The 25,853-nt window shown below is 40.4% G+C and overlaps 1 protein-coding gene across 6 annotated transcripts in view; it reads right to left on the bottom strand.

The window, feature by feature from the left end:
• Window positions 1-529: 529 nt before the first annotated feature.
• The window catches only part of KIF16B (kinesin family member 16B), a 234,749-nt gene continuing 209,425 nt past the window's right edge, over window positions 530-25,853 (bottom strand). For 4 of the 6 annotated variants that reach the window (XM_075925625.2, XM_075925622.2, XM_075925626.2 and 1 more), the window contains one exon: window positions 530-5,908. In XM_075925625.2, the coding sequence (XP_075781740.1) occupies window positions 5,750-5,908 (159 nt within the window). In that variant the 3' untranslated portion in view covers window positions 530-5,749. Of the gene's footprint in view, window positions 5,909-12,567; window positions 12,724-25,853 lie in introns of those variants that run through there. The other 2 variants (XM_075925627.2, XM_075925623.2) reach the window with 1 other exon arrangement.

The following is a 25,853-nucleotide window of genomic DNA, read 5'->3' as shown; positions in this document are numbered from 1 at the left end:
ATTGGAGACCTTTGGTTCAAACTATGAAAAAGACCAATGAAATTGAGTTCCATTTCTCTACATAAGATCTTCTTATAACCACATTTTTAAAATGATGCATTTTTAAAATATGTTCCTAATTCTTCAAAATAGCACAAAAAGGAACAAAAAGCAATTATCTAAAATTCAGGATGCATGAGAATCAGCTACTCAGGCTAGATTGCATTATGTAAAGATGGCAGGAGCTATTAACAGGATCTGTGCAAAGCACTTTGAAAAAAGTATGTAGTATAGTACTCCAGAAATGCCTGCCAATGTTATTAAAAAAATATTGCTGGATCTGTGCATGGACACACAAGCTACTCTGCAGGGAGTTGATACGTTTTTACTGTTAGCATGGCATTTGAGAAAAATAGAGGTGCTTATGAAAAGAACAAAGTTACGAGCAAGAAAACGGGGAAAAAATAGGGATTAGTACAAATACTGTAGTATTCCTGTTGCTAAGATGTTTTATGCATTGCAGATGAAATAACACACAGATGCTATTCCAACAGCTTTCTTATATTTTTATTACATGTTAAGAAGAACCCTTTAAATATTTTACAAAATATTTTAACGCTTAATCTGTAAAAGATAAAAGAATATAATTTAATAGTTACTATCTGTAATCTAGTATTTTTGCCAGATTTGAACAAGTTTAAATGTTTAACCACAATATATACATTGATGTCATGGAACTTTATACACTTCACCCTTGAAGCATTTATCCAGGTTTCAGTTCATCATCTCTGTGTTATTTTTATGCTCATTTAAAAAGAAAAACCCCAACATCTACAAATACTTTATACAATATAGCTAATAACAAATCCTCCATTTAAAAAATATAGAGAAAAATATAGTCAGTAGTAACTGGCATATAAAAAACTCAGTTATGATGCTGCAAATTACATATATTATGACCCTGATTTTGAATTAGATTTATATGGACAGACCTTACTCTCAATGGCTACTGGAGCCCCACTGACTTTAACATGGCTCCAGTTCAACAGAACACAAGTTTCTACACACATGGATCTGACTGGAAGATTGGCACCTATGATCACATCAAAAGAAAATTGTATAGAATCCAGTAAAAGTGCAAAATGAAGGTTGGTTTCATGCAAAGATCAGGAAGATAAGAATCTTAGTAAGTTAAAAATAATTTATTTCTCTAATTTTAGTCTTCAATTAAAGAGAAGAAAATTGTCTGCAAAAAAATTGCAGGGCCTATCATAATCTAACACATTATTTCTTACTCTCATGGGCTACATCTACACTGTAGTGCTATTTTGGGATACCTTTGGTATCCCGAAATAGCTATCCCTCTTCTTAACAGTGTGCCCATTATTTCAAAATGTAACGGGCTTGCTATTCTGACAGCCCTGTAAACCTCTTTCCACGAGGATTAAGGGATGTTTCGGAATAGCGGGTTATTTTGAAATTTGGGACTCTGTAAACAGTGCCAAATTCCAAAATAAGCAATTTCAAAATTGACTGCTCAAATTGCATAGGTTATTTTGAGCTACGCATGCAATGTAGATGCACCATATACAATACAAAGTTAAGATGATTAGAAAATGGCAAATTCTGCACCGTTATTACTAAAGTCTCAATGACTTAAATTGAAAACTATGGGATTGAATCTCCAAAGCAACTGTGGGTAAGTTGATCAATGGATTTTTTTTTTTTTTTTAATTTCAAAATTTTAATCACCATTTGCAAGAGTGTCAGTAGAAGTAACCAGCAAAGTTCTACACATTTCTCTCCTCTTCGTGTTTTGTCTCAAATGCCAAGAGGAGACAATAAGGAAGACCTTCACAGAGATAATTTAGGGACAACTTTTTCTCCCAACAATTCTGGTAAATAAATGAAGAGTTATTTCTTTCTGTACCCACCTTAAAATCTGCCTCACATCTGCTGGAGTCTCTGGGTTTTTTGGTGGGGCATGGGGAGCCTCCAACTAGCAGTACAATATAACACTGTCTTGTTACTAACCTCTTTTGTACCCTTCCTAACAGACTGTGTCACCATTGGTTGTATGGCCATGTGCAAAACTGGCTCAGGAACAACAGCAGAATTCACTTCATGCCCTCTGTTGCAGGTAATGAGGTCAAGGTTAAGTTGAGCCTGGAGGAGGTTTAGCAGCAGCAGCCATGAAACAAACAGAATGGACTTCAGATGAACTCTTTGGGGGCGTGGGAGCCCAGTGTGGAGGCTGCTCTTTGGTTTGGTCTCCAGCTTCTAAATGTTTTATTGAACAGTTCACACAGAACATCACTCGTGTACCAGATTAAGGCAACTTTGCCCTCCCTTTGGGACGGCCTGATGGCACAAAGTATCTGTATTGCTGGCCAGGATTTGATTTCTTAGGGTATGTCTAGACTGCATCCTTTTGTTGGCAGAGGGATGCAGATTAGGCAGGTCGACATTGCAAATGAGGCAAGGATTTAAATATCTCATGCCTAATTTGCATAAAAATGGCCACCGCGTTTTGCCGACTCAGCACTTTGTCGGCAAAAAGTGGCAGTCTAGAGGGGGATCTGTCGAGAAAGAAAGCTTTTTTCGACAGATCCCTTAGGCCTCCTGCAAATTAGGAGAGGGATATTTAAATCCCTGCCTCATTTGTAATGTCGACCTGCCTAATCTGCATCCCTCTGCCGACAGAGGGATGCAGTCTAGACATACCCTTATGGTCCAATGTGTTGAATGGAGACACACAACTTCATTTAACAAGTGTAAAAAGTATGGCTTCCATTCAGTAAAGCACTTAAACACACTTTGCTTAAAACATGTAAGTAGACCCACTGAAATTAATATGGCTACTCATCTGGTCAAAAATAAACATGTGCTCAAGGTCTTGCTGAATCTAGACCTGAAGGCTTAATTGTCCAGGCAGTGTGAAAACACAGTGCCCCGCTTTATTTAATAAGCACCTTAGCTTCCCCTCTCCCCTGTAACAAGCAGTTTTGAAACTTACATCATTATTCACAGAGAACAGATGCATGGATTATAGGGCCAAAGGGACCATTATGATCATGTAGTTTGACCTCCTACATAACATGGACCCATAAAAACTCAACTGCAGATTCTGTAATAACTTATGTGAAATATACAATCTCTTTTGGGAAGTGCTCTCATCTGGATTTAAAGTAAATTATTCTAATGGTTAATGACTGTGACTGTTAAAAATCTGTGCCTTACTTCATTTGGATTTGTCTTGCTTCATTTTCCAGTCATTGACCTCATGTCTTCTGATAACACATTTACTCATCTAGCTTTCAAACTGAGGACATATTTTGAAATTGGAAGCAAGTATTCAGTAAGTTTTATTCTGTGATTTTTGTTATGCACACTCAAGTCAATGGGCCAGATCAATCAACATAGCTCTGCAGAGAGAGATTTAGATCAGCTGAGGGCCCCCTTTATATGCACTAATCTGGGTCTGTATCAGATCCACGCTACACAGCTAGAAATGATTCTAGTTTTCAAAATCTAAAATGATATGAAACATCTGACTTACCTATGGGAATCTCTCCAACTCTTCCAGCAGACATATATTTTGTGTGTGGAACATCATAATTGCACTCAGGAAGGTCTGACAAGTACATCTTTGCTTTTTATGGGAAAGCACTGTGATAAACCTAAACAATACTGCAGGCAGTCTATGCAGTAAGCTTGCAGCAATTGGTAAAAAAGCAAGCAAAACGGATTCTTTGGTACATCAGCTTCTGTCATAGATGGAATGCAGTAAAGCATGTTCTTTGTATTCTATTTTAAAACCTCCTTGCTTAAATTCTTTTACAGTGACTGCCTATACAATATTTTATTGCAAAAGCAGCAAAACAATTCTTCCTTTTCCAATGAGCTTTCAGGACAAATTTTCAAGAGCAGCTAAATGATTTAAGGACCTAGATTTCATTTTCAAATGTGACAGGTGCTTAATTCCTCTTGGCTTTCAGTAAGACTTACTCCACAAAGAAAAGAAAACAACCCATCCCAGCGACTATCCAGGACAACCAACTAGAGTGTGGGTCTTGCACAACAAACGTTTCGGCTGTGCCGGAGTCTGGACTCAAACCCTGTTCCTCACCAGGTTTCAGAGCCCAAGCTACAGTCCAAGTGGGAACATCTACACAGTTATTTTCACCTCTGTAGTGCAAGCCTGAGTCAGTTGACCTGGGCTCAAACTCAATTCCACTTTTCTATTTGCAGGGCAGACATACCTCTAGGCTCCTAAGTCACTTTCAAAAATGTTAACTAGGTCAATGAATCACTAAGGTGTTTTTTTAAAATTTTACCATAAAGCTCATATTTACTAAGTAACTGGAATATGCACTAATAGATGTGTATCTTATTAGAACTATTCTATATACTGACAATCTTTTAGGTTTGAAAAGGTTCTAAAAGAGGAATTGTTACAATGATTGACTACAAATGTGTAGTCTAACATTATAAACCCAAGGAGAAAAAGGCTAAATGTTGCCACAGTTCAGGCTGTCAAATGCACATTGTCAGCTTTATCAGCCCAGGTTTTAATTACATGACCATTTCATGCAATATAAATTAGCACTGTTAATTTGAACTAATATATGAAAACTCAAATCGTAGTTCTGATTAACTACATGGCACTTTTTGTACTCATGAAAGTGAGCATGAAAATCTATGACATTTTAATATCTGAAAAGTTGTTTGAGTCCACTTTTTATCTGTCACATAGCTTCTGTACATGTCCTCATTCCAGTCAATGTTGTTTTTTATTCTATAGCAATAAAAAAATGGACATTATGCTGTATATACATGTGCAATTTTAAACAAGTCCCAAATAATTTAAAAGTATTAGTAAAACCTTGTAAATTCTAATTTCTGCAACTAAAATTCAGACAAGAGTTAGTCTACTGTGAAGAATCCATCTATTCCAAAATATATAGCATTTTACATTATTTCTATGCATTGCTGAGAGCTCTGTAAAGTGCATAGTATACAGTTACATTCCAGGTAATCAGAAAATGAGAAAACATGCTGACCTCATTTTTGAATAATGATTGTTTCTTTGTTTTTAATTAATGGCAAGTGATTCATTCTGTATCTGTGTAATGAAGCATGGAAGACTTTCACAGAGTTTGAATTCAAATCCTCTGCAGTACACACTTTATAAACGTTCAAGTCACAGGTACCTTGATTCTTATAAGGAAAATTGTACAATTAAATAGTTAAACGGAACTTTTTGGGATAACTAAATGCCAATGGAGCACAAGTATCATCTCAAATGCCACAATATGTTATGGGGAAATGAAAACTAGGAAACGTTCCTAAGAAACAGCTTGGTAGAAACTGAACATTAGAAAATTTCCCCTTGTGACTACATAACCGCAATAAACAGGAGACAATCTTGCAGTACTGTAACGAATTGTTTGAGCAAATGTAAAGGAAGCACTTTCACTAATGAGTGGATCCCCACACAGCATGAGAATTAGAATTTTTGTACATCATTACCAGAGCAACTAGTGTTAACAAATGTTTGTATATTCCATGCCAAGAAAATGCAGGCACTAAATATGACAACCGCTAAAGGCTGAAGGTTAGCATTGTTGCATATCTGTTTTTAACTGGCAAAATTCCTGATGGAAATTTTCAGGCATGGAGATTGATTTTTTATTTTCATTTTTGACACTCCAGAATGGAAGGCACAGCTTTGGCTTCTATTCCACTGGCAGAGTCCCTGGCCCAGCAGTTACCCAGTCCCATGGCTGCTGTAGTCAAACACTCCTTTCTTGAAGAAGGGGGAGAACTCACAGATGGTATGTTTTGACAGGGTTGGTCCCACTTTATCGATGTGTAACGGAGATGATGGGGACTTGAGCATCATGCAGAAAAAGTTCCTGAGGTATTTCTGGGAAAAGAAATCCACTATGTCAAAGTTTTCATGATCACTTTGGTTACAGTCATGTTGAGGAGTTAAATACAAGGCAACATAAAAAAGTGAAACAAATCTCCATGAACTTGGAAAATCTCATTTTAATATCTAATTATACTTAAATACCAACCTGTAAATGAGTCTCTTGAAATGTTTATGTTGTGGTCAGGAAATACAAAGGAAATGCTTAGAATATTCTTCTCCTGCCAGGACTGATACCATTTTATTCTATCCCTAGAGTAATAGTTTTTGCTCAACATGGCTTACCAACATTCGTGGAAAAGAACACCCAAAGCTAGCAAATATTGTAGCAGATACAAACTTCAGAGCTACTCTGTAGGAATTTCACTAAATATGGATGCAAAACAACTTAAGCCATCTTTTCACCACTTAAGTACCAAGATCATTAAATTGAAAGGGAATTATTTAAAGCAATATACATATGTGTGCTGTATTGTCCAGCTATACCAAAAGGTGAGAAGATAGCTGATATGGCTTTAATAAGGCAATAGCTCTTATTAGAGGCCTAGGACTATATGGCAGATAAAAGCATACTGTGTAGGTAGTCCCATGTTAATTATGCACTGTGTTGGAGTTTCTGCCATCCCTCCCCTCTTTTTTCCATCTAGGTTACCCAGCCAAGCCATCTGTCACCTTACCCACCCCTCCTTGTAGGAGAGTTAAGGTGGGTTATAAGAAGGGGCACTTGGCTCTCTCTCGGACCATTCATAGAAGCCCTTCACTTGTTCCTCCTCCCCACCTGTAAAGCACTATTCTCCCTTTCTTCAGCCAACCAGACAACAGCCCACCCCTGCACCTGCTTAATGGTGCATTGCAGTAATTCTCAGGACTGGGTCCCTTCCAGTGAAATCCCCCCTAAAACTGTTGAAAAGAAATACAAAATAGAACTGAAACACTGCTTGCAAACGGTTAATATTTACCAGCCATTCCACAAACCATATCCATTTACATCTCGTGAAATTGGGACAGAAACAACATGAAGATCACTTTTGCAAAATTAATGTTTTTTTTCCTGTAAGCAAGGTTTTGGAGGGAACATGAACATTTAGTGGGATTTTACAAACAGCACTTGAAATGTTCACAGGAAACGTGGAAAACAAAACATATACTAGGAAGACACACAGACATTTACTAGGGTACCCAAAAAAATAATTTCTCTGATGCCATACAGCTGCAAGGGAAATATTATCTAAAGTAAAAAGATAAAGACTTTTGCTCTGCTAAGACTGGATTAAAAAGATAACTGGCTTGTCATACCTTTAGATATTGCACACTAATCATGTATTCAGGGGAAAGAAATCTATTTAGTACAATATCCTATGATGAATGTGATGTTCAGTTAGCTGAATGCAGCCTCCAACCCTAATCCATCCATTCTGGAAAGCAGTCACCCTAATTAAAGTCCACATTATCTGCACTCTTCTCAAGAACTTCTCCATAATAAAACAAGCTATCCATTTGCTGTTAAGAGTCTTGGAAATAAACTATATCAATACTCTGGAATGCAGGATAACAAAAAAGCAGCTGGCACATAAGCTATTCCTTTGGCAAGACTGGTGGATTTTCTTTTTCTTTATTCAAATCTCCCACAGGTTGTATTAATGTTCACACACAAAAAAATGTCATTACGAAAATGCCTTCAAGATGAATTCCAACAGACTAGGAGATAATTTAAAGCAGGCAACAGATGTTGTGTCAACATTTGTCATAATTAGTTCACAAAGCAAGGTCCTTTAAAAAAAAACCAACCCAATAAAGCCTGAAGGATGAATAGGGAAGTAAATCAAATATAAAAATATAACATAATGCTTGAGTTTTAGTAGTGGAAAGTTACTGCAGTAATTCCAGTTTACTGGGTCTGAGGGTTCACAGAAGGTACCAATTTTTTACTCACAGTCACCAGAAAGGAAATTGTATTCACCTTGGCCTGCGTGGCCTGGTGATTTACTGCTGTGCTTTTCCTATAAAGCCAATATTCTTGCCAGAGGCAGGGCAATTCTAAGGGTAGCACAAAGAATCCCTGTGCTAGGCAAGGATATGCATGTGACATGGAACTGGTAACAGCAACAACTACTGTTTCCTATGATTCTTCCAGATCTTCACAGAAACCATTTGTTGTTCAGGAAAAGGAATGCCTATCTTCATTCAACGCCTATTGTTGGACTTGCTTTCCCTTTATTAAAATGGTAGTCTTGCTCTGAACTGTCCCTCTAGTTACCGTATAATCTGTTAACAAGAGAACAGAGTATTGCCAGTTTTAAGCCAAATTTTGGTTTAAACAATCCACACCGAAAAGCTATTTTCTATGGAAAAGATGAAAATATTATAAAAAGTGGCAGATTTCAAGCTCACTATGAGCATATGGTTTCAATGGCAGCATCTCAGTCAGTGTAAAAAGAATGGAGCTAAGGAGTTACAAAATGAATTAATTCTGAACCACTGGGATGCTACCTAATTCTCATACAGATAATACATAGGGTGGAAATAGGAGGATACTGAGAGTGCTAGCAGAGAGAACTTAGGATGGTTTAGAACTACTGTAGGCAGCAAGACTCAAGTTTCTGTGTTTTCTGGATGCCAGTAATCCTGACAGACTTGATACAGGAATCCTTCCCATTGTGGCTCCCTGATGCCATCCTAACAATTGTTTATTGATCCAGCCCTTAGGCTAGTAAACAGCATGGGGCAAGCAAGTACAGGCAGTCCCTGGGTTACCTACAAGATAGGGACTATAGGTTTGTTCTTAAGTTGAATTTGTATGTAAGTCGGAACTGGCTCCAGATTCAGCCGCTGCTGCTGAAACTGATCAGCGGCTGACTACAGGAAGCCCTAGGCAGAGTTGCTCTGCCCCCGGCTTCCTGGAATCAGCCGCTGATCAGTTTCAACAGTGGCTGAATCTGGACTCCTGGGACCGAACAGCTGGGGCACTGCCGGGTAGGTCCCCGCAGGACCAACTCGACAGCACCCCAGCTGCTCTACCCCAGGCGTCCCGCAACAAAAGCCTGGTCTGCTGGGGAGGTGGGGGGGCGCACTAGCTGCACAGCAGGGAGACAGGAGCAAAGCCGCAGAGGCTGGGGACCCCGCCGCCTGTGCGGCTTTGCTCCGGGGCAAAGGAGCAAAGCCGCACGGGCAGCGGGGTCCCGCCACCTGTGCGGCTTTGCTCGGGTCTCGCTGCTGTGCTGGGGAGTCCCCCCCAGCACACGAGGGAGACCCGGAGCGCAGCTTTTCTCGCCCCGGAGGACGCGATGGCGGGACCGCTGCGCTCTGGGCGGTCCCACCGCCCGCGAGCTCCGGGGCGAGAAAAGCCCCGTAAGTGCGGATCCGACGTAAGTCGGATCTGCGTAAGTCGGAGACTGCCTGTATATTAGGCATGCAGGTCCAGGGATCAGAGAAAGAACTAGAGCATAGCCTGGAGGCATCAGCAAGGCATCAGAGCTTAAGAACATAGAGAGGGGAGTAGAATAGGGTCATGTGCTGTCTATGATAGCACTTTCATTACCAACTACCCACAAACCCACACAGAGATACTGTACTTGCTTCCCAAGATAGACAAACAAGAGAATCCAGAAAGACCTATCATATCTGGCCATGGCATTCCTTTTGATGGATCATTAGCAACCATCCCCAAACCACTTGCCACATAAAGGGCCAGCATCCTCCAGGACACAACTGACTTCCTCCACAAACTCCACAACATTAACAACTCCTCTTAGAACACCATTGTTACCACCAAGCACATCACTTCTCTACACACCAACATCCCTCACAATGATACCATTGCTGCTTCCTTCTAATGTTTACAAGACAAAAGACGACCCTCAGATACCACTCACGTCCCCCAACTCATCCAATTCATTCTCACCCAATAATTTTACGTTCAACAAATACTTTACTCAAGCTATGGGAACAGATATGCAGATGGTTCCCCGGTATGCCAACCTTTTCATGGACAACCTTAAAGAGCTTCTGGACAAATGCATGAAGAACCCAGTGATTTATTTCATCCTCTGGACAGATGACAAACTCCCTCACTGATATTTACCACAACTTCAACAACCAACGATTCATTAAACTCTCTGTAGAACACTTCCACAAAAGCATCAACTTTCTAGACACCACTATAAGCTTCAACAATGGAACTCTATAGAGAAGCTTATATAAGAAATCCACTGATCACCACACTTACCTTCACAGATCCAGAAACCGAGACACCAAAAAATGTTACCCACAGCCAGGCACTAAGAAATCACAGGATGTGCTTTGAGGATAGAAGTCTGCCATATATGCATTAATGTGCTCAAAACCACCTTCACCAAACAAGGAGGCCTCACCATAGAAGCAGACTGTATCATGGAACAGGCCACTCAAACATCCCAAGGGAACCTACTTTATTATAGACATAACCCCCTCCTCTGACTGCACACCCTTAGTTTGCACTTACCTCTGACACCGGTACTCATTCTTGATAGGGAAAGGAATAAAGACATCTTTCCTGAATCCCTTCCTCTGGTCTTCAAACAATCCCTCAACCTCTCTATACTCACAATCAGAAGCAAACTCCCCTTAGACCAGGATACATTCACTCAAAGTGGTTCCAGATCCTGCTAGCTCAACAGATGCAAAACCTGCAAACCTATCTGCAGTGATACATTGATCAACAGTCCCCAAAATACACTTTTCAATGTCCATGCCTATCCCAAAATGTGGTGCATTGAATTCCCCAATAGCAACAATGTGGATGAAACCAGAAAATCACCACTCTCTCAGATGAACTCATCCAGGAAAAATGACAGAAGACAAAAACACTACATCAGCTATGGATTAATGCTGTGATATCTGGCCTATCAGTTCTTACCCTCACATCCTGCACTATGCTTTCAAAAGTCAAGCCTGGAGCTTAAATTCATAACTTTGCTGGACACTAACCATCATGTACTGAAGAGACTCATCGGATTTATTATTAAATAAACTGCTTATTAAAACAACCTATAATCTACCAACAACTCTACCAGCTGCTTTCTCCCACATTTTTTTTCTTTCTTATGACTGATGAGGTGTTAATGGCCCACTTTACAATGCTAAACAATCTATTCCACATTGTATTTAGCAGTGACATTCTGAGGCTTGATCTAAACTACATATGTATTTCAGTACAATTATGATGCTCAGGGGTAGGAAACATCCCTTCCCTTGAGAAACTTAGTTATATCAACCTTAATCACCTGAGTAGCCATCATTATGTTAGTAGGAGAGCTTTTCTTCTGCCTCATGTGCATATGGAGTTTTTATGGGAGTCTTCACCAGATGTATTAGAGGCACCAATGTAAATTTTTCCATGTTCCCTTGCCTAGGAACTCTGTGTAAGCTCAAACGTTTCCCTCTCTTATAAACATAGGCTCAAAACAAGATATTATCTCACTCACTTTGTGTCTCTAAGAGTTAAGCAATCAGAGATACATTCAAGGTTCTCACAAGAACTGGTTCACCCACCTTTGCTAAAAATATATTGGCATCGATTCTTTTCCAAGTTATCTAGGAACATCTTGTAAGATATCGTAAACTCAATTCTAGAGTAAAATTTATGAGTATGTTAACTTGTGTTATTCAATATCGTGAGTTATATTTTATGCACTTTAGATAGCAACTAGTCACCACTAGATCCCCTCATTATAGTATATACAATCAGGTTACCATGGGCAGTTTCAATTTTATATGAAGGGGTTAGTGCCTGAGAAAATATTTAGTGTTAAAAATCTATTATTTCTTTGAAAAGTTGAAGCACAAATGATACATTTCTAGAAATGTTACAGTATCGTCTGGTCCTGTATCTTTTATAGGGAAAGAAACAAATACTGGACACTGATTGTAGCAGTGCTATGTAGTTCTGTAGCTTTGTCAGTAGTGGACAGTTATGGAAATAACATTTTAGTAAAAGAAGCAGTAAATATCTCTGTATCGATTATATTCCTACACGTATCCATCAACCCTAAAATAGAGCCCTCCCCCTACAATTAGATAATTGGTGCAAACACAAAATTAAAAGATTGGTCAGGACATACAAGCGAATGAAGAATGACACATAAATGGATGTAAAGCAGCAGGCCACAACTGAATTAGTTACAATATTAAAGGGAGGGTGACCTGCTCTAAAGTTCCAGGAATTAATTAGGTCTAGTGCTTGGTGAAATAGCCTCATGCTATACAGCCAAAACAAATGGGTTCCTTCAACCAAACTCTTCAATACATGACCCAGCCAAATGCTGAATTTTACCACCTGCCCCTCCCACACAAGCAATACTGTTTCCTGGTGGCCCTGTCTTCAGCTTTTTGACAGTTGACAAGGAGAAGGCTGTTTGCACACATTTTCTAACAATTCAATTGTTTAAAAAAAAATCAAGGCAATCACCAGTTAATATCCAGTTCCACCTCACGTTGCATGCGTTACCACCCACACATTACAATCCTTAGTACCCATCAACTCCACAACAAATTGCCTTTCAGTTGCATCATTCAGCCATGCATAATGCACACAACCAATTCTTCGGAATCTCAGACATGCAATCTTAACTCTGGCCTCACCAAAAATAGATTGTTTTGCTGACACATCTGTTTCAGATGTCTATAATATGCTAATGAAGACAATCCACGGTGACATGATAGGGACACTCCATGAAGGAAGAACCAGAGAGAGAAACTTGCTGGGGAGGTGTATGTGTGTGTTGCAGAACAGACGTCAGGGTGTCAGTGCTTCTTAAGCTGGGTTGTTTTTGCTAGGAAAGCATGAACACAAAAGTTATGATGAATAATGCTAGTAACTTTTTTAAAACGAGTCAATGTTTGATGTGTGCACAGGTACATGCAACCAAACTATAACATGTTAGAAACACCACATTTGTTAGATAATGGGACCTGAACGAAATATTAGACTAAGTCTTTTTTTAAAAATGAGTAATTTAATTCATGTTTGTTATTCTCAAAAAAAATGAATACTGCCCGAAAGTAACTTTCTGGGTGTCTGGCTGATGAGTCTTGCCCACATGCTCAGGGTTTAGCTGATCACCATATTTGGGGTCGGGAAGGAATTTTCCTCCACGGTAGATTGGCAGAGGCCCTGGAGGTTTTTCGCCTTCCTCTGTAGCATGAGGCACAGATGACAGCTGGAGGATTCTCTGCATCTTGGGGTCTTCAAAGTATTTAAAGGCTTCAATATCTGAGATATAGGTGAGAAGATTATTCTAGGAGGGGTGGGTGAGATTCTGTGGCCTGCACTGTGCAGGGGATCAGACTAGATGATCATAATGGTCCCTTCTGACCTTAAAGTCTATGAGTCTATGAGTAAGTGTTGTGACTCTGGTGTGCATCCATAATATTCTACTTACATAACAAAAAGGATTTAACCCCCATTAGAAGTACAAATCTCAGCACAATCTGAATTAAGAAGCACACCATCCTCTGCTGGGGTAAATCAGTGCAGCTCCAGGCAGTGAAGCTCTGGCAATTACACTATTGAAGGATCTGGCGCAGAGTTGTTACAGATGTCTTCAGAACACGCACAAACCACAAAGAACAGGGATAGTATTTTCAAAAGCACATACGTAACTTAGAAATTTAAGTCCAATTTTCAGAATTGATCCAGAATTGATCAACAAACCATTTGTCAGAGTGATAAACAATTTGAATTCAATACATTAATATTCATTTTGGAGATCATACAAAGTATTCTGTTGGAAGCCGGTTAAAATTTAAGGTGAAATTGCTATTCTATTGTTGCAAAATTAAACTTTTCATTATAGCTATTTAGATAATTTTTCTGTTCAAGTCTAGCAGCATGAATGCATTATGTTGAATTATTATTATCTGGCATCAGCTGAATTAACTTCTAAGTCAGTCACAAACTGCAATAATATTCTTCTTGATATTACACTTTAACAAATGAAATTCATTTACAATCTATGGGACTTAATGTTTCTTACAATATCTCTGTGTTAAAAGGTTACATTCATTGCCTTCACATAGTTCCAATAAAAACCATACCCATAGCCTGTCATAGAACAACTGTGATTTACAGTTCCTATATCTGTATGAATCTGCTTTTGGAAGTAACAGGCCATATTAAAAAGATCAAAACAGACCTACCTAGTGAAGGAAATCAATCTTTTCTCCAGAGCACAAGTCAAAACAAATCCTGTCAAAATCTATTCACAGGCGGCAACAAAAGAATTGAATTTACTACGCATCCCTGGGCCAGCAGTGACAGCATGTCATCTGCTGCAATGGCCTTGGCAAATCACTACCAAAGTACTTGACATTCATCACCCTCAACTTCCTCTGGTGAAATAAAAAACTGGAGGCTCACTGATAAACTTGCCTCACCAAACAAAAAAAAAGAAGACGACAGCACTGACATGCACCTAGTGTCCTTGATCCAGAACAGTCGTCATTATCGGAAAACTATATAGATATGGCAACTATTCAGCTTGCTTTGCAAGAGGATGTTGAAGAATTTATCTTGAACTGACAGCAAAAATGAATGCAACTGTTACAAATGCTAAAGTGAAATTAAACTAAGTATGAAATAAGTTAACTCACAAATTTTGTAATCACTCTTAATAATTCCCTCCTTTTTACGATACTCTAAAAAAAATTTGCAAGAAGGCTGAAAATTCTGAATTATTGGTCTTATTTTTTCCTTTGAAAAGACAATGTATTGCACAGAAAAGTTTATATTTTTAATTGCAAAAAATCTGATCTACCTTGGTCCCTCCTATTCTCTCTGCCTATGGCACACAGCAGTTCACATTCCTGAAAGCTGTAATTCTTTAGTGTCGTTCTGGTTGTTGGGTGTAGTAAGAGTAACATACTGGAGGTCAGACGGGGGCTACATCTACACTGCAGGCTTCTTGAGCAAGAACCTTTTTGCGGAAGAGATTTTCTGCAAAAAGTTCTTGCACAAGAAAGCGTCCACACTACAAAAGTGCATCGCAAATGCTTTTGCGCAAGAGAGTGTCCACACTACATGGACGCTCTTGTGCAAGAAAGCTCTGATTGTCATTAACAGAATGGCAATCAGAGCACTTGTGCTTTTTCCAATAGGCTGTTTTTTCGCAAGAAATCCCTGTTTGCCATCCATACACATTTTTTTTTTGCACAAAAAGGCTTTTTCCTTGTAGAAAGATGAATAACTCTTGTGCAAAAAGCACTCTCTTCTTATGATGTACTATCAATTTCCTTGCACAAAATCATGCTTGTAGTATGGACATTCCACGAGTTTTTGTGCAAAACCAGGTGCTTTTGTGCGAAATCTCTGCAGTGTAGACGTAGCCCAGGTATCCTGGTGGCCCTTTTTGGCCTTAAATCTAGGGGATTCCTGAAACAATATTTAGGAACCCCCAAACTGTTTGAGGGGTATTTATAACAGTCAAAAGTAATGTTAGAAACCCAAGTTTGCAAATCACATCTTAAAGTTCCAACCCCATATATGCCAGACAGCAAATTACTTCTGGTCACTGGATTGAAGTGAATCAATCCAATAGGTTATTTCCAGTTACCAATCTATTGATGACTATGGGTATGTCTACACTAGCCTCCTAGTTCGAACTAGGGTGGCTAATGTAGGCATTCGAACTTGAAAATGAAGCCCGGGATTTAAATATCCCGGGATTCATTTGCATGTTCCCGGAGGGCGCCATTTTAAAATCTCCTTAGTTCGAACTGACTGCCCACATCTACACGCGGCAGTCAGAAGTTAATCTGAACTAAATCCTTAGTTTAGATTAACTGTTACACCTCATTGAAGGAGGAGTAACAGTTAATCTGAACTAAGGACTTAGTTTGGATTAACTTCTGACTGCCACGTGTAGTCAGTTCGAACTAAGGGTATTTAAAAATGGCACCCGCCCGGGAACAGACAAATGAAGCCCGGGATATTTAAATCCCAGGCTTCATTTGCAAGTTCGAATACCTATATTAGCCACCCTAGTTCAAACTAGGGGGCTAGTGTAGACATACCCTAAGAGACCCATTTTTAAGGCTACCTGGGGGTTTGAACTGAACTCTTCTAGAAAATAATTATAGAATCATAGGGCTGGAAGAGACCTCAGGAGGTCGAGTCCAGCTCCCCACCCAAAGCAGTACCAATTAAATCAACCCAGCCAGGGATTTGTCAAGCGGAGACTTTGAAACCTCTAAGGATGGAGATACCACCTCCTCCCTAGGTAACCCATTCCAGTACTTCACCCGCGCTCCTAGTGAAATAGTCTTTTTTAATATCCAACCTAAACCTCTCCTACTACAATGTGAGACCATTGCTCCTTTTCTGCCATTTGTCACTACTGAGAACAGTCTCTTGGTCCTCTTTGGAACCTCCTTTCAGGAAGTTGAAGGCTGCTATCAACTCCCTCCTCACTCTTCTCTTCTGAAGACTAAATAAGCCCAAATCCCTCAGCCTCTCCTCACAGGTCATGTGCTCCAGCCCCCTAATCATTTTGGTTGCTCTCTTCTGGACCCTCTCCAATGCATCCACATCCTTTCTATAGTAGGGGGCCCAGAACTGGATGTAATACTCCATATATGGCCTCACCAGAGACGAATAAAGGGGAATAATCACTTCTCTAGATCTGCTGGCAATGCTCCTCCTAATGCACCCTAATATGCCATTAGCCTTCTTGGCTACAAGGGCACTGTCATGGCTCCTTCCCCACTCTGACACAATAAATGCAGAAGTGGGGGCCAGCAAGTGTACCCCAAAGCCTTATCTACCAGGCTTTGGTATAAAACTTCCCCCAAAATCTTAAAAACCTAGATTTTGGGAATAAAACTTTCGCTGCCACCACCCAAATATTAATAACGAGATTAGGGGAAAGATCATTTGGGAAATCTCACCCCTATTATAAATTCAGGACATGCAAGTAACCAATGTCAGGTTAATAAAAAGAAAACAGAAAACTTGTATTATTACAACAATATTCCTGTTGCAAGCATAAGGATCAGATGGAAAGATAACAAAATATACTCATGGAGGAATTACACCATGGGCTAGAACTTAGTTAAAAAGAAAAGCCAAACATCTCTTAAGCAGTGCCAGATATCAGATCCCATACCCAACCCTTAAAACAATAAAGCCTAACGAAACTACCTACACTTTACCCTACTTACAGAAGTGAAGAATTGTTTCTTGGTGAGAGAGAGACATGCTTGTCCCTCCCTGTAGCTGCAGAGGATTCATCCAGAGAGACAAAAGAGGGCAAAAAACCCCATATTCCTTTGTCCCAGTTTGAAAGTCCTACCTACATTCCTATTGGCCACTCCACCTGGCTAGGTGTAGTTAAGCCCTTAATCCCCAGGCTGCTGGCTAACCCTCATAATCATGACAGGCACACTATTGACTCATATCTAGCTTCTCATCCACTGTAATCCCAAAGTCCTTGTCTGCAGAACTGCTACTTAGCCAGTCAGTCCCCAGCCTGTAACAATGCTTGGGATTCTTCCCTCCCAAGTGCAGGACTCTACATTCATTCTTGTTGAACCTCATCAGATTTCTTTTGGTCCAAGCCTCTAATCTGCCTAGGTCACTCTGGACCCTATCCCTGCCCTCCAACATATCTACCTCTCCCCCTAGCTTAGTGTCATCTGTAAACTTGCTGAGGGTGCAATCCATCCCCTCATCCAGATCATTAATAAAGATGTTGAACAAAACCGGCCCTAGAACTGATCTTTGGGGGCACTCTGCTAGAAACTGACCATCAACCTGACATTGAGCTGTTAATCACTACCTGTTGGGCCCAACAGTCTTGCCAGCTTTCTATCCATCTTACAGTCCATTTAACCAATCCACTTCTTTAACTTGCTGGCAAGAATATTGTGGGAGACCGTATCAAAAACTTTGTTAAAATCAAGGTACATCACATCCACTGACTTTTCCATATCCAGAGAGCCAGTTACCTCACCATAGAAGCTAAGCAGGTTGGTCAGGCATGACTTGCCCTTGGTGAATCCATGTTGATTATTCCTGATCACTTTCCCCTCTTCCAAGTGCTTCAAAATGGATTCCTTAAGGATCTCCTCCATGATTTTTCCAGAGATGGAGGTAAGGCTGACTGGTCTGTAGCTCATTGGATTGGATTGGCACTACATTTGCCTTTTTCCAATCATCCGGGATCTCTCCCGATCTCGACGAGTTTTCAAAGATAATGGCCAAAGGCTCTGCAATGACATTTGCCAGCTCCCTCAGTACCCTCGGATGCATGAAATCCAGACCCATGGATTTGTGTATGTCTAGCTTTTTTAGACATTCCTGAACTGAACTAAATCTCTTCCCCCAGTATTATTAGAATACAATATTTTAATATGCTCTGTTCTCTTTGAATCTCCAAGGAGTTTATTCACACTGTATTTCATAACCTACAAGTAGTTCAAGGGAGGGTATGGAAGTCTTTGGTGCATGTAAAAAATCGTACTCTCTTCTTTTTGTCATTAGGAAAAATCATCCAGACAGTGTGGCTACGTCTACACTGGCACCCTTTTCCGGAAATGCTTAAAACAGAATAGTTTTCCGTTATAAGTATTTCCAGAAAAAGAGCGTCTACATTGGCAGGATGCTTTTCTGGAAAAGCCCTTTTCCCGGAAAAGCGTCCGTGGCCAATGTAGATGCGCTTTTCCGGAAAAAAGCCCCGATCGTCATTTTCGCGATCGGGGCTTTTTTCCGGAAAAGACTACTGGGCTGTCTACACTGGCCCTTTTCCGGAACAGTTTTCCGGAAAAAGGACTTTTGCCCGAGCGGGAGCAGCATAGTTTTTCTAGAAAAACACAGACAATTTTACAGTAGATCGTCAGTGCTTTTCCGGAAATTCAAGGGGCCAGTGTAGACAGCTTGCAGCTTATTCTGGAAAAGTGGCTGCTTTTCCGGAATAAGTGGCCCAGTGTAGACACAGCTTACCTGATACAAAGACAAGAGAGCCACCTAAAAATATTGGAATGCTTAATCTCTTCACTGCTGATAGCCGTTACAATGCCCACTATGAACACAACCACTTCAAAGGGAATGTACACCAGATGTCTCTGGGCGACACCAGTGGTGCATCAGGACGCATGAACTTGGTATGTCATATAGCTTCAAAGTGGCTAACAACATAAGCTTTATTTCCTGAATACAAGTCAGTGCTTTATTTATTTTGTTTTTAAAAATATTTTCTTAATGCACATATACCTTATAAGAGGCCCAACCTAGCTATCAATAGCTAAAACAACTATCCTATAAATGTGTTTATATATTTGATATTCACAAATCAACATACTATGCTCTTCTTTCTGGGCGTAAATCTGTTTTTTTCCTCTCGGAGACTTCAGTGCCTCTCTTGTTTTGAGAATTTTTTTTTAAAAAGTGTTCTCATAAATAAGCAGCATTTCAAAGTTCATCCTGAATCTGGAACGATGCAACTGGCACTTTATCCAGTACAGTCAAGTGTTGCAAATCTGCAATTCGGTTTGCTTCTTTGCATGCACGTGTATATAGAACAAAAAAGCTTCAAGTTTTCTTTGAATGTCGTCTCAATATATTAACACTTTAAAAACCATCTGCGAGAGTGGCTTCTAAGGGCAATAGTTACAGTTACACTATCATAGGCCTACAATCAAACTGGAAGAACCACACTAATGAGAAGCTGGCTTTAAAGCTATTCTTAAAGCTCTGATATTAAGGAAGAATGGCTCTGTTGCAAGCTCATCACTAGAATCTAACAATTGTCTTTTAATAATCACTTTGAACTGACATCTAATCGGTAGCTTTGACAGTTCTTTGTATTTGGGATCACTGACATGAAAGTGAACCAGAAAAAGAAAAACTTATCTACAACACTCGACTTTGATTACCACATTTTTATATTCAACACAATTTGCATGTAAATAATGTGAACTCAGTTAGCAAACATACTGGAGTTGGGGTGTTAAACACCTGGCCCATTTAATACAGTTGCAGAAACTGAAAAACTAAGATTTTATTTAAAAAGCTTTTCGTTCTTATTATTGCAGAGAAAACTTTTGAAACAGAGTGCAGATATAGTAGTCTTCCTAAATTTGCAAACAACTTCAAACAATGATTTAGAGAGGTTAATTCATCCACCCTTATTAATCTCATTGGACACTTCTATCGCTAATGATGGTATTTAGATGTCAGCATTAACTAGTTCTTAGCTGATAATTAGCAGAACGGGGAGGGGGGGGGCAGAAGGAGGAAGAGAACACAGCCTTTTTTAGAATGGATCAACTTTGTTAGCATAGTTGTGCCATTTTATTGTGAATCTCTCAACAGCAGTGTTTTTCTTAAAAGCCCCACTTCCTCAAGTCACAGGAATATCAGGGCCCTAGATTCCTTTTTTAAAAAGCACAAATATTTGTAGCCCCGCAGTTGTGTAGAAAAGCTTGATAACGTAAGGCCCCTGTGTTATTTTTATGCCGATCTTCCTTTTTGGAGACTAATTTTTAAATGGTTGGGGGTTGGCAATATGACCTGACTACTTAAATGTTTCAGTAACTGCTAATTTCTAATGCCTCTTAGTGGAATGAGCATAATTTCATCATTTTCTTTGCTAGTGATTTATTTCCACATCTTGCATTAATGCCTACTACTGAGAACCCATCATTGGCCATTAAGAAGTAAGAGATTAAGAACAACTTTATTATTAATTCTGAATAAATTGAGTATGTATGACTATCTTCTGAAGAAGCTCACAGTATAACAGGATGAAAAAAACAATTTACAAAAGATGGATAGCATTTGATCCTTCAGAGCAGGAAGAAGGCTGCTCTGCTAAACTGTAACATTTCAGGCATTTATTTATTCCCTTAGTTCTGTGTGAAGGCAGAAAAATGGAACACACAAGTTTCCTGCTGGCTGAAGAACTACCTGCTAGTGCTTCAGTGATCAGGTATTTTTGCTAGCTTCATTTTGCTGTCCACAAACAGAACTAAGGAAGTTGAGCAATGGGAATACAAAGGGAAATGCTGATAAAGAGCAAAAGACTGTTTTTACAACAGCCTATTGGATTGCTTCCAAAATAACAGTCATGGTGAATGAATACCTTGCTGGCAGCAGCAATAGAAATGGCAGTGTAGTGCAGTAGATAGAACACTGGACTGGGAGTCAAGAAACTTGGGCTGCATTCACAACACTGAAAATAATGTGTGAGACCTTGGGCTTGCTAGTTTCTTACCCACAATCTCCTCTGATGTACAACAGGATAACGGCGTTAATCTATCTTTGTAAAGTGCTTTGAGATATATGAACCTAAGTCTCTGTATTATATAAACTGGGACGTACTTCTCTGTGTTTAGGAGAAGAAAAGCAGTAGATGATACAAATGGGATCTACTGGGAAAATAGGTGGGAAAAGTAAGGGTGGGGGCTCAGTGACATTTCCTTAGCCAATCTCCCCTAACGGGAATGTATCTAGCCAATGAACTAAGCAACCGCATTCTACTAAAAAAACATTTTGCAATCAAAATGGAAACAGCTGAATTTATTGAAACATCTTTTCCATGTTCGTTTCTTTACCACTTTCTTTATAAAAGCAAAACTGTCTACTTTCCTTGTACCTTTCTGAACAAAAATAGGACAGTTTAGTATATCCTTATTTTAAAAAGTGTAATGGCATGAAAGGATATATACACTCTTTTATTAACTTTAATCAACAACATTAGTGGCTATTTCAGTTAACACAGATTTAATTAAGTTTGGGTGTAACGTGAAGTTACAGTTGTTAAGCAGCTGAACAATTAATACAGAGTTTTACCCTAAACAGGTCTCTAAGGAAACAATTAATGGACTGAAAATAGAGTATTTATTGTTAAAAGCCCAGTATTTAAATCTAGTAATTTTGAATAAACTATTAGTATCTCTCAGTTCTTTAGAAGAAAAGAGAATTCTCTGTGCAAACTGACCAGTAGCGATTCAATATAGACACAAGAGATGTTCTGTGTTACATGAAAAAATCCAATGCCAAAAGCTTTGTATTATAAATACGCAGAATAGTCAAAGATTGGAAAGAATACTCTTTGGGTAATTTAAGTCACATTTGCCTACCAATGAATGCACTGAAAAAAGTTTTGAACTTCTAAGAACCAGAACACATTAAGATACATATAAACTTAAAGTAATTTTTACAATAATCCTGTTTTGTAGCCATCACTTTAATTTAAGGCTGTCTGAACTCACCTCATTCAACACATGGCCCAACGTGAGGAGAGCGATAGCTCAGTGGTTTGAGCACTGGCCTGCTAAACCCAGGGTTATGAGCTCAATCCTTGAGGAGGCCATTTAGGCATCTGGGGCAAATCTGTCAGGAATGGTAATTGGTCCTGCTGTGAGGGCAGGGGAAGGGACTTGATGACCTCTCAAGGTCCCTTCCAGCTCTATGAGATGGTATATCTCCATATATAATTAAAACATGTGCTGAGGACTTACACAGACCACAAGCTTCAGTATCTCCTTCTCCTACTTTAAAACATGGATTCTCTCTCAAATGCCACTCCATCTACCCCAGCCAAAATGAGTATCACATGAAGTATCCAAAAAGATTCTGGCCCTGGCTGGGTTGAACAATGCCACAAAAATCCTCATGCTATGTCAGTATTTTTGCTTCCTGTTTTTGCTGGAACCAAAAAGAAATCTATGGAAATTACATTAAACTGCTGCTTGACTACCAGGGGGATCCTGAAAAATAATGCTTTTGCCAAATGTTGCTATCATTAAGCATAAGGAAAACTTCCTTGACCAAAGCCAGGCAAGGTAAGCCAATTAAGGTAAGTGTGTTTAATCATCAGACAGCTTATGCTGCTGCACGAATAAAATTATGCATTTAATTCATTTTGAAGCTGAACAGTGGATAAACAAGCCTGTAAGGTAAATTCCAATTGGAGAGTCTTCACTATTTCTAAACACAGACACGGACAAATTTTGTAATCAATTACTAACTGGATCTGATGCAAAATTGAGGAAGCCACAAGCACCTTTCAGCTGCTGATAGTTCATTCAAGAAATAATTCTTATAGACAAACTGTTGAATTTAGTCTGACTTGGGAATTTGCTTAAAAGACATGATTGCCATGGATAGATACTGAATTAAAAGTTTTTAATTTGATGCTGTCTGCTTAATTCCAAAAAGTAAGAAAAACCAAAACTTTTTGTCTGCTCAAAAGGATTTCTTACTGCTCACCAGAGATGAGCTACTATTTGAATCTAATTAGTCATCAGAGTTTGATCTGTCCTGGATAGACGTTTTCCAGGAAATAATGACTGAAGCCAGAGTCTGTTCAAGATTCTAAACACGACTGGAATGTAAACAGCTGAATATCATTTATGAAGAGTGACCCAATTTTTCATCCATTAGAGAAAAACACCTACTTCTGGTCTGCCTACGACCTGCAAAATTCAAGTTCCAGCAGAACACTGAACTCAGTATCAGCTTATCCAATAAAAACTCAGTACTGAGACTTTGAAAAAAAGTAACACTTTTGTTTTGCAGAAACAATTCAATCTTTCTTCACACAATCTTACATCAACTCTAGATTAGTCATAGCCAATGTCAAAAATAAGGTTCCCCGAGGAAAATATTTTGCTATCAATATTTTCATGCATATTGGCTCCCAAGGCTCACAGGGAGATACAATGTAATGAGTAAGTTGAAGACTACTAAACCTAGGATTCTTCTGCATTGGATTCAGGAACAGAGATTTCTTTGCTGTGGCTGGCTGCAGGGAATGTAAGGATATGGATGAAAAGAAGTTTTCTTAGACTAGATATGGAGAAGCTGATAATTAAGGGCATGAACAAGTGGAGGCATAAGTCTGTTGATCACCAAGGTACTGTGACCGGTCTAACTACATTTCCCTGCCAGAAATGCCAAGTTTTATGTTCGTCTGGTCATAGCACTTCATCACTTGCTATAGCCATTTATTCATTAATCACCTTCAGATGAGGAAACTGAAATGTACCCTCTGGACTTAATCTTGAAGGCTACATGAAAGCCTCCACTATGGCAAAGTATAGCAGCCAACACTTTTAGAGAATCAGTACTTACAGTACAGGCAGTCCCCGGGTTACGTACAAGATAGGGACTATACGTTTGTTCTTAAGTTGAATTTGTATGTAAGTCGGAACTGGCTCCAGATTTAGCCGCTGCTGCTGAAATTGACCAGGGGCTGACTACAGGAAGCTGGAGGCAGAATTGCTCTGCCCCCAGCTTCCTGGAATCAGCCCTTGAGAGCCTGGGACAGAACAGCTGGGCTGCCAGGTAGGTCCCTGCAGGACCAACTTGGCAGCACCCCAGCTGCTCTACCCCAGGGTCCACAACAAAAGCCTGGTCTGCTGGGGGGGGGGCGCACTAGCTGCGCCCCCCACCCCAGCAGACCAGGGACACGGGGAGCAAAGCCTCAGAGGCGCGGCACCCCGCCGCCGCTGCTGCTGCTTTGCTCCCAGTGCCTCTGGTTTGCTGGGGACCGTCTCCAGCAGACCAGGGACACCCGGAGCAAGCCGCAGCGGCGGTGGAGTCCCGCGCCTCTGAGGCTTTGCTCAGAGGCGCGGGACCCCTCCGCCTCCCCGGCTTTGCTCCAGGTGTCCCTGGTCTGCTGGAGACGGTGCCCCAGCAGACCAGGGGCACCCGGAGCAGCTTTTCTCGCCCCGGAGATCGAGGTGGCACGACCGCTGCTCTCTGGGCGGTCCCGCTGCCTGCGAGCTCTGAGGCGAGAAAGCCCCATTCGTAAGTGCGGATCCGACATAAGTCGGATCTGTGTAACTCGGGGACTGCCTGTACATTATACCCACACTTGAACAGGGTATATCTGCTAAAGAATTTGCAGAACCAGGAAGGGCGCTACGGGGTCTGGATGTGATGGGGCACTTATTTGGCGTTCCAGCATCAATTAAAGGCCCTGGAGCTCCAGCTACCACCACTGCTATTGCAGCAGTGGCCAGAGCCCCAGCCTCTTTGAATCAGTGGGCCCTGGGGAAACTGCACCCTTTCTCCTCCCCCCCTCCCCCCACCAGCTGGCTTGGACTTGCATCCCTGTGCAAGGGTTGCAAAGTAGTGTACACTAGCAAAAAATCTAGTGCTCCCCTACCACAAATACCCTATTCCATAATGTTTAATGAGTTATTGATGAAAAGCAGAACCCTTCCTGGTTCCTTGTTAAATAGCTGGAAGGACGGGGCACTTGGAACTGTGTACTGTATACACACCACAACAAGAAAATATGAACAGTATCAGAAACAGCTCTGATTGCACTATAATCAAATTTAATTCTGAAATTAGCTTAGAGCGGAATCAAAGTAAATTCAAAAGAACAGATTACAAATAAAGCTCAATGAAGCCTAAAGACTGCTTGCCTCTTCATCCCCAGATAGTCTGATACAGTAATTGAGATAAAACATGGCAAATCTTCAGGTAATGAATTGAGTTTATAGTAAGCAAGGTTCTTTAAAATCTTACCCTGTATAGAGCCCATCTGGCTACATTAAACATTTACCTCGCCTTCTCTTCCTGAAATAAATATACCTCTGTAGTGAGCAGGGGTACTGCTCACTGACCCCAAGGAGGAGGAACCCCTCTCTGAGCCCAGGTGGGCGAGATGGAGCCTGCCCCTTGAAGTCGATAGAAGCCTACAGGTGGGGCAGGAAGTATAAAAGCCCAGCTCAGGAGCTCAGTGGGGTCTGAGCCACTGGAGGGAGCAGAGGCCTATGCTGAGCTCTCACACTTAGGACCTGAGGATCTGGCAGAGGTGGACGACTGGACTGGACTGCCAGGCCCAAGCACTGAAGAGGAGACTTTCTGTACCCTGTCCCCACATGCGGAGAACCTGGACCCTGCGAACCCGCTGCTGACCGGGAGTCAGGTACAGACAAGGGGGAGTTT

Source organism: Pelodiscus sinensis, chromosome 3 (genome assembly GCF_052426305.1).
Source record: "Pelodiscus sinensis isolate ZL-2025 chromosome 3, ASM5242630v1, whole genome shotgun sequence".
NCBI lineage: Eukaryota > Metazoa > Chordata > Testudines > Trionychidae > Pelodiscus > Pelodiscus sinensis.
Note: the sequence above shows the minus strand (reverse complement) of the source record. Positions and strands in the feature narration are given on the sequence as shown.